The sequence below is a fragment of the Populus euphratica genome, unplaced genomic scaffold (assembly GCF_000495115.2).
Source record: "Populus euphratica unplaced genomic scaffold, PopEup_1.0 scaffold25.1, whole genome shotgun sequence".
Lineage (NCBI taxonomy): Eukaryota > Viridiplantae > Streptophyta > Magnoliopsida > Malpighiales > Salicaceae > Populus > Populus euphratica.
In genome coordinates this window covers 2814975-2830718 of record NW_011499851.1, presented here as the reverse complement: position 1 = coordinate 2830718, position 15744 = coordinate 2814975, and the positions used below count along the sequence as shown (strand labels likewise).

General features: G+C 32.0%; 3 protein-coding genes and 1 long non-coding RNA gene across 6 annotated transcripts; 2 read left to right on the top strand and 2 right to left on the bottom strand.

Annotated features, from left to right (window-relative positions):
- Positions 1 to 1144: 1144 nt before the first annotated feature.
- Positions 1145 to 3898, top strand: LOC105121611 (uncharacterized). Its single transcript, XM_011020337.1, has one exon. The coding sequence runs from the start codon at positions 1476 to 1478 to the stop codon at positions 3657 to 3659; it is 2184 nt and encodes a 727-aa protein (XP_011018639.1). The 5' UTR covers positions 1145 to 1475; the 3' UTR covers positions 3660 to 3898.
- Positions 3899 to 6863: 2965 nt separating this feature from the next.
- LOC105121612 (allyl alcohol dehydrogenase-like protein) lies at positions 6864 to 7425 on the top strand. The gene has a single exon (XM_011020339.1). The coding sequence runs from the start codon at positions 6930 to 6932 to the stop codon at positions 7224 to 7226; it is 297 nt and encodes a 98-aa protein (XP_011018641.1). The 5' UTR covers positions 6864 to 6929; the 3' UTR covers positions 7227 to 7425.
- Positions 7426 to 8986: 1561 nt separating this feature from the next.
- On the bottom strand, positions 8987 to 9932 carry LOC105121613 (uncharacterized). The gene is made up of 2 exons (XR_841576.1): positions 9510 to 9932; positions 8987 to 9472 (listed from the first exon to the last, which is right to left on the bottom strand). It is a non-coding gene; the product is annotated as an uncharacterized LOC105121613 (long non-coding RNA).
- Positions 9933 to 10937: 1005 nt separating this feature from the next.
- On the bottom strand, positions 10938 to 13655 carry LOC105121609 (vacuolar protein sorting-associated protein 55 homolog). Of its 3 annotated transcripts, none has more exons than XM_011020334.1 (5): positions 13465 to 13655; positions 13085 to 13216; positions 12939 to 12978; positions 11397 to 11481; positions 10938 to 11282 (listed from the first exon to the last, which is right to left on the bottom strand). In XM_011020334.1, exons 2-5 carry the CDS (start codon positions 13184 to 13186, stop codon positions 11090 to 11092), a joined length of 420 nt encoding a protein of 139 aa, XP_011018636.1. In that variant the 5' UTR covers positions 13187 to 13216; positions 13465 to 13655; the 3' UTR covers positions 10938 to 11089. The 3 variants fall into 3 exon arrangements, with proteins under 3 accessions (XP_011018636.1, XP_011018637.1, XP_011018638.1); XM_011020335.1 differs by having other exon boundaries at positions 13085 to 13194; positions 13465 to 13654; XM_011020336.1 differs by lacking the exon at positions 13465 to 13655 and adding an exon at positions 13327 to 13438 and having other exon boundaries at positions 13085 to 13194.
- Positions 13656 to 15744: the final 2089 nt, after the last annotated feature.

Sequence of the window (15744 nt, the reverse complement as noted above, 5' to 3'; positions counted from 1 at the left end):
TATTATTATTGTTATTGTTGTTATTGTTATTGTTGTTGTATTTTTGTTTTTTATAATTTTTACAATTAACCTCCCTGTGGTTCGACCCCGGTCTTGCCGGGTTATTTATTACTTCGACACTCCTGCACTTGAGAGAAGACATCAATCTTTTAGTCGTGTCAGTGATCCTGATAACAGGCACTCCACCTATGGCTATGGTGTTTTTGTTAGATTTAATCTCATATCTTGGTCTGCTAAGAAACAATATGTAGTGTCAAAATCTAGTACTAAAGCAGAATACAGGTGTTTGGCTCTAGTTACAACTGAGGTGTATTGGCTGAGAATTTTGTTGCGTGAGTTGCAGGTTTCTCTTGCTTCTACTCCAATCATATGGTGTGACAATATAAGTGTCGTAACTCTTGCCTCCAATCCTATTTTCCATGCCCAATCAAAACACATTAAAGTGGATTACCACTTTGTCAAAGAAAAGGTGGTCAACAAAGATATACTACTTCAACACTTTCCCACCACTTTACAGCCTGCAGATATTTTTACCAAGGGACACACAGCTGATCGGTATTGTTACCTTCGGGATAATTTTTTTGTGACAGATGTCCCTACCAGTTTATAAAGGAATGATAAGGATAAAGTTTACAATACTAAGATTGACGATAAACACTAATATTGTTACCTAGTGTTTCATTGTTTCTAGTTCTCTGTTTGTTCCTATCTCTGTAAATGGATTCTTTTGTAACTACAACTTTTATAAAGAATTTCCATTGTAACAGACTTCATATATATAAATGGCTGAGAAAACACAGTTTTACTCAAGCCATTTCAGTTGTAATTTAATTTTTCCATACTGTTCATGTATTCATGTATATGCAGCAACAACCTGTATCTTTTTTTAGCATATCTAGTAATGTTTAGCAGGTTTACTGGACTTCATCATACATGACTTAACAGCCAGTTTGCAAATTAATTATACGCCAAAGAAACCACTGAACATAATCAACTTTCATCTACTTTCACTGTTTTCTCTGATTAGCTGTGGGATACTGAGTTTCAGATTAATCCCATTTCATTGCCTGCAAAAGACAACAAGAAATGCTCTGTCATGCGGTCGGTTATCTTACAGTTTAATAATACATGACCTTGTTAATTCATTCATTCGCACCAATAACAAGAGAATGTGCTTACATTTTTCTCTTTGTGACATTATTTATTGCAAGTTGATCCCTACTTGCATTATCAAAGCTCCCATTTGCAGAATATTTTGTTTCTTTCTTGCTGACTTTTGACTAGAATTCACAAAGAGAGGGTTTCCCATCACATGGAACCTTCACTAAATATGGCGTTTTTTTGTACTACCTAACTGTGCTTGGATAAAGAATGACCAAGAGTTGACTTAACTATGTTAGATGCTAAAACAGAACAACATGTTGATTCTTGCTAAAATCACCAAGACAGGGGGGGGTGAGCAAAGTTAAATTAACATGACAGATCCCATACCAGATAGGGTCAAGAGGCTATGGGATCATTGGAATATCAGATCTGCTATTCTTGCTAGCCTTTCATTGCAGGTCTTTCTCATACTGTTTGCCTCCCAGAGGAAACGCACTGCCCACAAATTAGTTATTTTCTTGATCTGGTCGGGTTACTTACTGGCAGATACAGTGGCAAACTTTGCCATAGGACACATCTCCACCAGCCAAGGCACCAGCGACCCCAAGCATAGAGACAACAATGATCTCTTGGCGTTTTGGGCTCCATTTCTTTTGGTGCACCTTGGTGGCCCAGACACCATCACTGCTTTTGCTCTTGAGGATAACGAACTCTGGCTTAGGCACATGCTTACATTCGTCACGCAGGGCTTGGCTACCCTCTATGTCTTCTTCCTGACACTTACCAGTAATAAGGTATGGATCCCGACAGTCCTCCTTTTTTTGGCTGGTGTAATCAAATACTTCGAGCGAACATGTTCTTTATACCGTGCGAGCATGGATCGGTTTCGTGACTCTATGCTCGAAGATCCAGACCCAGGACCCAACTACGCCAAGCTCATGGAGGAATATGATTCGAAGATTGAGGCCAAAATCCCGACAGAAATAATAATAATTGAGGAGCCTGATAAACAAATGCCGACTACAGCTCGCGATACACAAATTAAGAAACTGAAAGATGATCTTGAGGTTGTGCAAAGAGCTTATTATTACTTCAACATTTTCAAAGGACTGATTGTGGATCTCATCTTCAGCTTCAAGGATCGGAATGAGAGCCGCAAGTTCTTCCACAGCATTGATGCAGAAGATGCTTTGAAAGTACTAGAGGTAGAGCTCAATTTCATCTACGAAGTTCTCTTTACAAAGGCTGTTGTTGTGCACTCCGTAATTGGATATGTTTTCCGCCTTTTGTCCTTCATTTTGGTTTTGGTTGCCCTTGCATTATTTCGTTTCAATGTCAAGAAGGACAAATTTAGCCCGCTTGATGTTAAATTTACTTACGTGTTGTTGTTGGGTTCCGTTTCGCTTGATACAATAGCCTTCGTCAGGGCCATTTTCTCTGACTGGACAGTGGCTGATCTCAATAAACCAGGGAAACATCCCGATTCTTGTTGGAAATCTTGTGTGGCCTTTTTCTCTGCATGGAAAGTGCCCCTTTTCAATGTCAAACGTGCCATCTTTAAACTCATTGGTTTTCGCAGCTGGTCTGAGTCAGTCAAAGGCTATAATTTGGTAAGATACTGTGTCAACAGACCTAAAAGACGGGTAGGCATTTTCATGGACAAAGTTCTTGATTTTGTGGGTCTCAAGGATTTTTTTGATGGGATATTTCGAGTGTCCAACAAGCGATTCACTAGTGAACTTTGGGAAGATATATTTAATGAGCTGCAAAAGAAGTCCGATTCTGCAGATGATCCAGAAGATGCCAAGACAATATGTTCAGCAAGGGGTAATTTGGCTCTCCAGGACAATGATTGGGACAAAAATCTCAAGGAGAAATTAATGCCTTACGTTGTCAATGTTACTTATGATGAGAGTCTTCTTCTGTGGCACATCGCAACTGAGCTCCTGTACAACAAGGACGGCAATGCCGATCAGAGAGCTGATGATAAAAGTTTCTGCAAGCTCCTTTTAGAATGCATGTGCAACTCCTATGATGTTAAAGATCAGAAATACGATAAAAAAGAACTCAGTATGCTCCTTTCAGATTATATGATGTATCTTCTCATTATGCAGCCAGCCATGATGGCAGCTGTGGCTGGTATTGGTAAAATAAGATTTCGAGATACCTGTGCTGAAGCTGAAAGGTTCTTTAAGAGAAGGGATTTAGGATCCAATAAAGAATGGGGAGCGTGTGATAGCATTCTTGGTGTGAATACAGAGGTAAAGCCTGTAGACGTGAAAGGAGATAGAAGCAAGTCAGTGTTGTTTGATGCATGTAGGCTTGCCAAGCTTCTACAGCGAGAGGAGAAGAGATGGGAGCTACTGAGCAAAGTGTGGGTGGAATTATTGTCATACGCTGCAGGTCACTGCAGAGCAACTGCCCATGCCCAGCAAGTAAGTAAAGGTGGAGAGCTTATTACTTTTGTTTGGCTATTGATGGCTCATTTTGGCCTAGCGGACCAGTTCCAGATCAATAAGGGCCACGCAAGAGCAAAATTGATAGTTGGCAAGTAAATGTTGATAAATTGTTGTAGCTAATAATTTCTCGGGGCTTGTCAGATTAGATAACTGTGTTTTGTCTCTCTTTCGACACTCCTTTTTACTTTGCATTTAGCAGGATCTGAAACTAGAAATTGACCCGATCCATCCATGCTGGCTTGAGGTAGCATATATTGATCCAAATCTAAAAATGAATAATCTAGTCCACCTTCACTACTGTCAGTTAATTTCTATTTAACGATGGCTTTTCAAGATTTTACAAGGCACATGGTTATCTAACTGCGAGCCTGCTTGCTTGTTCATCAACTTAATTTTTATATCAGTTTGTGCCTTGTGCAATAAGCGTTCTGGGAGATCATAATTTCCCTATCTGCTAAAGAACCAAGGCTGATTGTTTTAGGTATATTGAGTAATTGTTCTGGTCAAACTGTCACAGCTTGCTCTAATCAACTGTGTATTGTACTTCAATAACAAATTGTTCTCTAGTAGAGAAGCTCACAAGTTGTTCTTGTCAGTAGAGAAGCTAACAGAGTAGCTGATTGGGTTGCCAGACAAAGTTAAAATGAAATTTATTAATGGCCCGCGCTACGTGCTAATATCTATATAATAAATATTTTTAAAGTTTTATTTTTAGAAATATATTAAAATTAAATTAATTTTTTAAAAAAATATTTTTGATATAGTATATATTAAAACAATCTAAAATTACAAAAAAAAATCAATCAAAAAATATTTAATTTTTTAAAAAATATTTTTAAAATATAAAAATAAATAGTATTTTATTATATTAACGGCACTGCTACAAGCCAACCTAGTTTTTCTTAAATGAAGTTAAGGTGGTATAAGTATTTCTAAAAAATAAAACTCGGACTATTAGTCCAACTGAGTTTAGTAAGTTCGGTCAATTTAATAATATAAATATTTAATATAAATAAAATATATAATATAAATAAAAAAAATAGACAACAATATACTTTTTAGCTAAAACAAGGTAATCCTGCAAAAACAGATTTAATAAAACTATAATATTTAATCACCAAACAACTTAATATTAAAAGACGAGATGATCATGTTTTTTTTAAAATTAGTAAAAAAATTTAAAAATGAAAAAATAACAAAGCTTAATTTTAAATCAATTAAATATTTAATGATGAAACTAGAAAATATATTAGCTTAAAAAACTGAAAAGCAAGCAAGACCAGTTAAATTTCTTAAATTTAGGTTAATTTTTAAAACTTGTAATTCATTAGATCTTAGACTTAGACTCAACAAAAAAGTTCAATTCTCAATAATTTTAATGCTAAAAAATAAAACTAGGAAAAAATATTAAATTTAAAAAATTTTCAAGATTAAGAAAAGAATAACAAAATAATAAGGGTTAAATATAACAAAGAAAAAACCATAGGAGAATGAAATTGCAAAAAAAAATTCATTCTAAAAACTATCCTAGATAAGATAACTAGCAAAAAAAAGAATGAAGAAAAATTCTAACACATGAAAAAATAAAAGGAAGATAAAATTAAAAAGAATTAATTTGATAAATCATTTCATACAAAACAAATAAATATTAAAAAATATGAAAAACAAATGAAAATAAAAGGAATATAAACAAAATCCGAAAGAAAAAACAATTGAAAAAATGCCATAAAATTTTAAAAGATAAGACATGAAATTCAAGGCAAAGATAGAAAGAGAAAAACAAAACACCTTTTCACACAAGCCTCAGTGTTTTTTTATTTAAAAAAAAATATGTTTTTTTACCGTGATAAAACCACGAAAAGACAGAAATATATATATATATATATATATATATATATATATAAACCTTCTTAACAAGTTAAATAATTTTATTTTTTTAACTTTTAAAAGCATTAACATCATTTTAGGGTGTAAAGAAAATTATAAAGACAACAAATATCATGGACAAAAGTCATTTCACTATGAATAAAAAAGTGTAGAGACCAATTTATTTTTAATCAATTTACTAATAATCATCCCTTGAAAAACATTGTTTTACCCCATCAGCTAGGCCACAATGTTTTATAGAGAGGGGTAAAAACATAAATATGTTTTATAGTGCTTCGTGTTTCCACGTCACTGTGTATTATTCATGAGGTCTTCTGTTTTTTCTAGCAAATAACTTGTTTATTTTAGTTTTTTTGCACTTATAAATATTTACTTACTGATTAAAGTATTAATAAATTGCTTCTTAATCTACATAGGATAGAAACAGGATTGTCAGCATAAATAATAACATTTTTTATAATATTTCTTTAGATATCAATCAATTTAGCATTTACTTTTGAATAAAATCCTAGCCTTTTTATGATGCTAGCAGTTTTTTTGTTAATTATTCTATTTGAAACTGTTATGTAGAGAAAAAAAATTATGTTTGTTTAAGAAAAAGGGGATATTACATGAATCATGAAAGAAAGAATATTTTCAAAAATAATATATTTTTCTATAATTTTATTTGTTTTCTTGCTTGTGAATGTATTTTTTTATAATTATGTAATTAATTAAAAAATAAATTCCAAAAGTTTTCAACCAGCATATCATTCTTTTCTTTTCTAATCATTTGTCTCAAAAATATCAAAAAAAAATATTTTTATTAAAACTTAAATTTATAGATGCAATGAGCTGTTGTTTAAAAAATAATTATTCTAGTGAAATAAAACACAAAAAAATAAAATGGAAGCACGTTAATTAGATTTATGTGAAAGGAAACCTTTGTTATCCTTATTTCAGTTCATCTTAAAAAACTATTTATTGATTCTAATTGCTTATGATTTTTATCAGATTAAGAACCTAGGGAAGAAAAATATTTTATTAATCAGAGAAAAATATTTTATTAAAAAATAATAAATTATAATATGGTTCTTTTTTCAATAAATTTAAATTAATTTCATTTTCTTACAGAAATCAATTCTATTGCATAATTAAATAAAAGAAATTACAAGCTTATTGTATAATGTGATCAGATATCTTAATGTATATTTTTTGGCTCAATTTATAATTAAATTTATAAACTTTTTTAACATTTATTACTATATATAATTTTTATTTATTTTATTAAATCGTTTATATTATTTTTTTAATCATATTTAAAACTTCTTTATAACTACACGCGACGGAGTTTGAGCAAATGACTAGTAGTTTAAAAATAAAAAAGTAGAAGGTCATTTTCGTAATTCAGAAGATTAAGTACAGACCCGGAAATAAAAAATTCATTTTTTCCCGAAACAGGGTAGCAAATCGCCAAACTAAAAGTTTGAAAGCCAAAGCATGGGTCTCCTCTCGTGGTTCAAAGGAAGCTCCAAACCCGAATCAAAACCCTCTTCTAGCTCCACGAAACCCGAATCCTCCCCGCCCTCCGAAATCCCCGGTATGAACGGCGCCGTCGAGGTACCCCGACCACCCCCCAAGAACGTCACCGTTTTCGAGTTCGGGTCTGTATCTGCTACTGCGGATAAGGTTACCCTTGCCGGGTTCTGCCCCGTATCCGACGACCTCGAGCCTTGCCGCTGGGAAATCATCCCGGCGAGTGAATCCGACGCTCCTCAGTTTCGCGTTGTATTTTAACTGGGCATTTCAGACTGGACCAGTGAAAAGGGACCCTTTTCTAAAGGTTTTTTTGCGAGTTTGAAACCTGTGTTTTAAGAGAATGAGGATAATCTTGCCCAGTAGTAATTATGTTGTTCTCTGTCCGTTGGATATCTATGATACTTTTCAGTAATGAGTTTTGGTTATTTTTGGTGGTTTAGTAGAGTTTATTTATTTTGAGTTATTTTTGATAGCTCCTTTTCTTGGTTTAGCAATAAGTGAGGAACTGTTCTTTCTTTTTTGTAGCTTAGGTTGCTATTTTGGATGAAGAAATTATTTGTAGTAGTTATAGTCTTCTTGGCTTAACTTGTTAGCTGAATTAGGATTTCTTAATTAAGGAGTCACTGCAAGATAGATGGATTATAGGTATTTTGTTTAGTTACCATCTTATTAGATGGTTAGATTCTGAAGCTTGTATGCATGCTGCTTCATGAACCCTTTTGAATTTAGAACCTTTTACAATGTAGTTGACTGATAAATAGCTCCACCGTGATTTGAATTGGGTGCAAGGCATTTTTGACTCGATGTGACTGCCTTCAAGTCAATTCTCACCTGGTGGTGAGGTGGTCAAGTAGGCTTAATTTGTTTAATCATCTCATCGTCTGAATGGTGATTGCCCTTGGAGTTGGAATAGTAGTAGTGTGGATAAATCTTCTACTGTTAAGGCTATCCTTAACTTGAGTTGACACTTATGTCTTGTAACTTTTTTCTCATGACAATTGAGTGATTTATGAAGCGTGTGGTTAACTGGCTGCTATCACTTTGATGTTGGTTGGTGGTTGTTTGTAGAGCTAAGCGTAAGTATTGAGATGATAAAGAGCTGATTTAGTTGTTTTTTTAGTGAGTATGTTGGAGGGTTATCAAGGATTTCATAGAGATTTGGGCCAGGGTTTTGTTAGAAGGTTAAGAAGGTGGTATCACTTGGAATGGAGCTCTTGTTAGCTTGGTTTGATTCGATTGAATGTATTGCTAGGTCTGTTTTGAATCTGTAATGTATCTATGCATGTTTCCAAAGAGATTTGTTGGAAATAGTAGCAGAAGAAAGATAAGCAGGGCCTTGGGCAGTTGCAGATAGAGAGGAAAACAATTTATACATGCCCTAGCAAATATCAATTCAGGTCGCAGCAGCTTTCCCCCCTTTCAAAGTAGAAGCCATCTAGTTCTCTGATTCTGTTACCTTTTGCTCGCCAGCGGAAGGATAATAAAAGCAACTACATTGAGAACAGCTTCAACTTTTGAATTTGAGTTATAATTTAAAAGTTATATTTCCTAATTAATTTATGATGAAAACGGGTCAAGTTAGAAGATATTTGACAAAAAAAACTGATTCAAAGCAACTTTTTTTATGAATGAAAGTAATATAAGGTAGAAGTCAAACATTTTAACCTTTTGATTTCATTTTGTAACCATTTTTTTGATAAATTAGAAGTTATTTCTAATCGATATATCTGTTTTTTCAATTTAAAAAAAAAACTTAAATCTGTTTGCACTTTGACAGAAGGTTTTATTATTGTTTGCAGTGCTTCTTTGACTATGTTGTGGGCAGTTCGTGAAAGAAAAGAAAATTGAAAGGCGTGTTAGCGAGTTGATTATTTCATGGGAATTGTTGTTCACTATTGATTAGTTATGAAGTCAATAAACGAATAGAAAACTATGATCTATCATTTTTAACTTGGAATTAAACACTTTCTAAAAGCTCTTGTTTAGATAAAACATGCAGGACTAGTGTAAACAAGGTATCAATTCAAGCCCTCTCTTGTATTGAACCCTCTCTAATGGCATTGAGCATAATGTTGGCCATCGATATGAAGTTTGCAAATACAGTAGAGTCAACGTAGAAAGTTATAGAGGGATATCTCTGAAATAACTCGATGAAATGAAACCATTGCAGTATATTGAGTATATTAACACATCCCCGACTTACAACTTGTGGAGGATTGTTAGTCAATGGGCTGTGCATATAGCAGCCACTTCGATTGGTTCTCTCTTTACTCTTCTTTTTCCTTGGCTTATTTCCCCTTTCCGAAGGCCCGAGAGTTGAGATGGTGGGAAATTTCCAAGTCTTGTGCAGAAGTCTTTATCCCCCAAAGTTACTCACAAGTGTCAAATATCTTAATCAGTTCACAATGGATACAGGACTAAATGAAATGTGTGATGTGTAGTTCTCCGTTTTCGTAGACTCAAAGACTTGCAAGCTGAGATTAGGTTTTCAGTTCTGGCTGGTTCTGAAAAGAAAGAAGACTTTTGTTGGATGACTGCTACCTTGAGCCCGGTATACATCCGCTGATTCATTCCACAGATATTCAGGCCACCCTTACCATATTCAAACTCCAAGAAATATAGGATCATGGCCAGTAAACTTTCTCCTATGCTCACCTCTCCCAGCACATGTTATCATCTATCATGGCTTCACACTGCAATATTCTTAGTCATTTCCACCATCTTTTACACCACCATGTTTTGTTGCTCGAGAATTGGCATCCCTTACAACAAGCACTGTGCCTGGATTGTCCCTGAATCAACCAACTCCTAATGAGATTACTCAATTCACCACCATCCCTTTTGCTCCGGACCAAGATGGGTCCTTCCTTGGCGGGGAAGAAATATTGGCTCATCCAAACTCATCTCAGTACTTTTATCCTCAGTAAAAAAACTAATATACTATGCTAACACAGTAAAGACACACATCATTGATGATACAGAAAACATCACCCACGCTATCCTATTCAAAAATAATATTTATAATATTAACAATAATAAATAATATTTATAATATTAATAATAATATTAAATTTGTATAATTCAAGTTTAAATAAATTTGATTAGAACACTAAACTCAAAGTCTAAGTTTAAATTATAAAATTTAATTCTTAATCAAATAGATATTAACACATAACATTAGAAAAAAAACTAATTAAAAAAAAATTAATTCAATTAAATTAACTTGCTAAACCAAGTTAATCCATCAAACTTGGGATCCGTGTTATAAAAAAATGATAACTAAATAGAAAAAAAAATTAATATTAACAAACTAAATTAAATAAAAAATTTTAATTAAAAGAAAAAAACAATAAAAAAAACCTATAACTAAAAAGCATTTGTTTTTCACTATGAATTTACATGGTACAATCCACGGTGAAAGGTTGATATATTTTAATTATAATTATAATATTAAAAGATAAAATTGAAAGAAAAAAATAAAAAAAATCTAAATTAACTGGATTAACCCATCAAATCAGATTAACCCGTCAAACTTGGAATTCGTGTCATGAAAATACAGTAACTAAATATAAAAAAATTAATATTAATGAATTAAATTAAACAAAAAAAATTATTAAAAAAACAAAGAAAAAAAAACTCTAATAAAAAAGAAATAAGTCTGAATTAATTGGGTCAATATGTCAAACCAGGTTAACCCATCATGAAAATTTAATAACTAAATAAAAATAAAAAAAATTAATAATAACATGAAAATTTAATAACTAAATAAAAATAAATAAAATTAATAATAACAAATAAAATTAACAAAAAAAGTAATTAAAAATAAAAAAACAAAACAAAACAAAAATAACAAAAAATTAATTAAAAACAAAAAAACAAAACAAAACAAAAATAATTCGACATTTAAGTATTTTACTGTGAATGGTATTGTGCAGCGCACAGTAAAACACTTAACGTTTTAGTCATAGTCAATTAATATATCATTCAATTAGAACACCATGTTTGCTGAACAGTAAGCACACATATATGAAGGTGAGGCTCGCTGTAACAAGAAAGAAAAGTGCCCTGCAAAGCACTAAAATCAACATTTTTTTTACACTAATGAATCAAGTGGCTGCACCTCAGAGCATACTGTAATCATCATTATCGCTCATGCCTATGTAACACATTATGGCAATGACAAATACAAAAAATGATGAAAGCTCCATCGCTAGCGCTCCCCATCCAATAACACCGGCATGCTTTAAAATAACTGGTATTGCAATGCTTCCAATTGCTGAAGCTCCGGTCAGGAACTTTGTTGCATTGACCCAACTGTTTCATGAATAATCAGGAAGCACACAGTATAGCTAACTGCTTTAGTGCTCTATTTTAAACTGACAAAAAGTCAAATGTTGACCTGGAATCATTTAAACGTCAGAGCCTTACCCGCTATCAGACTCTGTGAGAAATGAGGAACTATTAGAACCCACAAAGAACAGCAAAGGCATTGGAAGAAGCACGTACATTATTACTGCAAGAGAAAAGAAGTTGTCATCAGCATAGCTAATTTCAATCTCGTATATCTCAATGACTGATGAAGGCCATCCCCTGTTTCTCAAGCATCAAATTTAACTGCATGGAAACTAATCAGGATAAATGCAAAGGCCCCTCTACAGGAAATGAAAAGAACTAACAACGAATTATCCAATCAAAGCAACACAGCCAAAATACTCTTACATGCTCAATGTTCAGTCACATTAGAACTACAATATCTGTGAGCTCAAACTAATTAATGGACACCCTCTGTGATCTTTAAAAGAAAGAGTTATGCCTTATCTATCCATGGACAAGAATACCAAGCATGACTTTTCTAAGACCACAGTGTATGAGCCTAAACAAGCAATTCAATTTAAAGCCAGGTAAAAATTATGCAAAAAATGCATTAAAGTGCATGCATGTTCTTGTTCATGTCCATATAATTTAAGGAGGTAAAATGTGGCAAGCTACCGGTAGAAGATAGTCAGTGATATTTGTTCTTGAGAAAGAAAATTAATGCCATGCAAGGTACAAGCAAATAGCAGACATCGCTTTCATTTACAAGAGGGCAACAGTGAAATGTAGACAGAATCATAAGAAACTCAACTTTAGTTCTGGAACAGATGTTGAGAACTAATATAAGAGCACAGAAAAAGGCATCCAGTATGACAGGTTAGTTGGAACAATATACACTTACACTAATTGTGCCAGGTAGGGTTATGTCTACAGGAATGCAGCAGGTGATGATTCTACTGGTCAGAATTGCTAAAGCGTCAGCACGCCAATGTCCCAGTTGTGAAGAGTTGTGAGTACTTGAAAGGGGTTTCGATGCGATAGCGTTTTGTAATAAAGATAGGCACCGTAGGGATAAGTTTAGTTAGTTTGTTAACACAGCTACACATTCAAAAGAAAAACCTCATGACGATAGAGTGGATGCTTAAGCAAATTCGGATTTAGAGAACTAGTCCATCCTGAATCATAACTTCAGCTGGCACAAATTCTTGCATAACCTGCAGGTCACTCTCTTTTACTTACTTTATACTGAAAATTGCGATTTCATTTTCATTCTGCTTTTCCTATTTGATTAATCACACTGAAAGAGCATGCTACTGATTCCTTTCATATGAGCAGTTGCGAATACTTTAGAACCAGGGAAATCTAGAACATTTTCAAGGATTCTGCACATGAAATACAGTATCAGTATGAGGGAATGAGAATAAATTCAAAGATTCCTGTAAATGTGAACCTTACATTTCCAGGAACATGGTAAGTTTCTCACTTTCAACGACTAGATTATGCAGTCATGACACCACAAGTCAGATAAAATTCAAAACTTCCCAGTTAGAAAATAGTCAGATAAAATTCAAAACTTCCCAGTTAGAAAAAATGAACAACAACAACAACAATAATAATCATCATCTTAGGCAAAAACTCGCGGTCACTTAGTCTTACCAGTTAGCATCGGCCACCAGTTATTGTACAAGGCACATGCCTGCAACACAAAACACAGGAAAGAAGAAAATTATCATTAAATAGGCCATAAAATAATAGTTAAACTAAAAAGATTGAAGGTAATTAGAAAAGAAAAGAGTACAAACCAAGATTTGCAACACAATTCCTCCAGAAACCAAAATGGCCAGGAAACCAAGCTTGCCAATACGTAAACAGGCCCACAAGTAACCCGGTAAGTCCGGCATCATCACCTCACCTAATCATCCATGGAAACAAACCTGTTGAAATTTCATTCATGCAAAAGTAGGAATAACCCATAAATAATTCAAGCTTCTTCAATCGCAAACTAATCCCAAAATTGTATTTTAAACTGATTTTAAAAAATCACCTCAATTTATCACAAACAGAAACAAAAGAGAGAGGAAAGGAGAGAAAGCAGTGAATTGTGAATTGTGAATTAAACAAAGAAAGTAGATTGAGAATTAGAAAGGGAGACTAAATTAAAATTAAGGAGAGATTTACGTACTGTTGCTGGGGCTCTAAAATTATTCTCCGACAAAGGCAAACTAAGTGGCTACAAATTACACCTTGCAAGGAATCTAAACCGTCCTTTTTCTTTGGGGGGTATGTATGGAAAATTGGAAATGGACGATTTTATGATATATTACAATTACGTCACATCTCAATTACAACTACATGTTAAATGCCTTTTTTTTTGTATTTTCATCCTCAATTCTTTTTCAATTGCATCCTTTTATTACCAATTTGATGAGTTACAAATTAAACTTGTAATAGAAAGTAACAATACCAAACTATAAAAACCCCACGGGACCAAACTGAAATTCACATGAAAAGTTCTTTTCAATCCACGTATTTCTTATTTCTTTCTTTACCATACTTATAATTTTTAAAATTTTAGTTTTGACTTAAATATTCATTTTATTTATTTTTATGTCTCTATGCTTGAGGGAAAAAAGATGAAGTCATAAAAAAATAAAGAAGAAGAGATAAAATCATTAATTGGCATGAAAATATCCTATCTCAGTGTTAAAAAGTTTTATTCAATGAAAAACATTTAATTTAAGTATTTTTTAACATCTAACTTACTGGAAAAACTAGATTGGGGCTTGATAATGTTTTTGGAATTGAATTGATTTATTATTTAAAATCATTTTAATGTTGATTTAAGATGGGAAAAAAAGGTTTAAAGGGGTGTTTTTATGCTTTTTTTTTTTAAAATAGAGTTGAAAAATAAATAAAAAAATAATTCTAAAAGTTTTCAATAACAAAAGGTGGCTGTGGTTGAACCAATTGATGATGTATGATATTTTATATTTTAAATTAAAATTGAATGGGTGCGTTTTATTTGTCTAATTTTTCTATATAAAGAATAGAATGTTGGTTTTGTAAACTTAACCTTACAGATTAACATGTGCTTAACTTTTTCTCTTTTATAGAATAGGGTTTGTCCTTTCCAAACCTAGATGCTCAAGTTGTTTTAGTGAGGGCTTGTTTTGAGAAAAAAAAATTAAAAACTGATTGAAATAAAACAATTATAGTAATTTTTTGGGTATTGTTAATTAAATATTAGTTTTGAATTTGTTTCCAAATAAGATTATATAGTTTACACCATGTCATTGTAACTTATCTCACATTTCACCATAGACAATGAGTTTTTTTTAATTTTGATTGTTAATTTTTTTTTTAGAGTGATTTTATCATTTTATGGTTAAATTAAAGATCAATTAATTCAAATTTATTAAGAGATGGCAAGATTGAAAAAAAAGGGATTGAGATGAGAAAACAGAGAAAATAAATGGCAATTTCAAAAAATTACCCAAAGTTTAGTCCTCCTTTTCAAATGATAAAATTTTAGTCCTTTTTGTTTTATAAAATTCAATTTTGATTTGAAACTTTATTTTCTTATTTTTGAATTCATGGTTTGAGAAATAAGAGAGAGTTACTAGATTTTAATCACAGGGAAAAATAAAGTCCTAGTTATGGCTTCAAAAAATATTAGTCTTGATGTGAAAATTAATTAAAAATTACATTTTTTAAAAAAAAATACCTTACTTAATTTTTTAGATCACCTCTTTGGTGGTCAGAAACTGAAAGACAAATAACACAATGTTTGTCTTTATTTTTATTTTTTTAAAAAAATAATTGAGACCAATAACATGTTGTTTGTTCCATTTGCAAATAAAAAAGTAGAAGAGGCCACGTGAGCGAGCCTAACTTATCAGACTTAATAGAGCCTAATTTATTTTTTAATTGATATCTTTTTTTTTATATGTGTTTTTATATATATTTAAATTAATTCTACTTTTTTTAATTTTTTTATTGTTTATTTCATCTTTTTAAAATAAATATTTTTTTTATGATTATTTTGTATATATTTAATGTTTCGAAGAGGCTATTCTAATTCATCAATAAACATTTTTCCTTTATGTTTTATATACATAAATTGTATTTTTATTACGTGTTTATAAAAATAAAAAAACATTTAATTTTTTATGAAAAAAAAACCTCTAAGATAAAAATAAAAATGTGTGAGTTAAATAAAAAAGTTTGGATTAAATATTTACATACGTTATATTTTTTAGGAGAATAATTATCTTTTTATTTTAGCATTTCATAGCATGAGCAACTTTGTCTCAATTTATCATTTATTTTTCATGTCTCTCGATTAAGAAAATCATGGTATAATGAAATGCACTTGTAATGTTATCATATTTTTCTACTGTGTTAAATATTAACCCTGGATTTTAAATGCAATGTTGTGTCAACGAGTCTTTTTAGCATCTAC

Bases quoted from the DNA above. Each gene is read 5' to 3' on its own strand.
- LOC105121611 (XM_011020337.1), top strand. From the start codon at position 1,476: ATGACAGATCCCATACCAGATAGGGTCAAGAGGCTATGGGATCATTGG.
- LOC105121612 (XM_011020339.1), top strand. From the start codon at position 6,930: ATGGGTCTCCTCTCGTGGTTCAAAGGAAGCTCCAAACCCGAATCAAAA.
- LOC105121609 (XM_011020334.1), bottom strand. From the start codon at position 13,186: ATGATGCCGGACTTACCGGGTTACTTGTGGGCCTGTTTACGTATTGGC. The intron at 12,979-13,084 runs GTTTGTACTCTT...TTTGTGTTGCAG, and splicing joins GAATTGTGTTGCAAATCTTG to GCATGTGCCTTGTACAATAA. The intron at 11,482-12,938 runs GTAAGACTAAGT...TTTCTCTTGCAG, and splicing joins CTGGTGGCCGATGCTAACTG to TAATAATGTACGTGCTTCTT.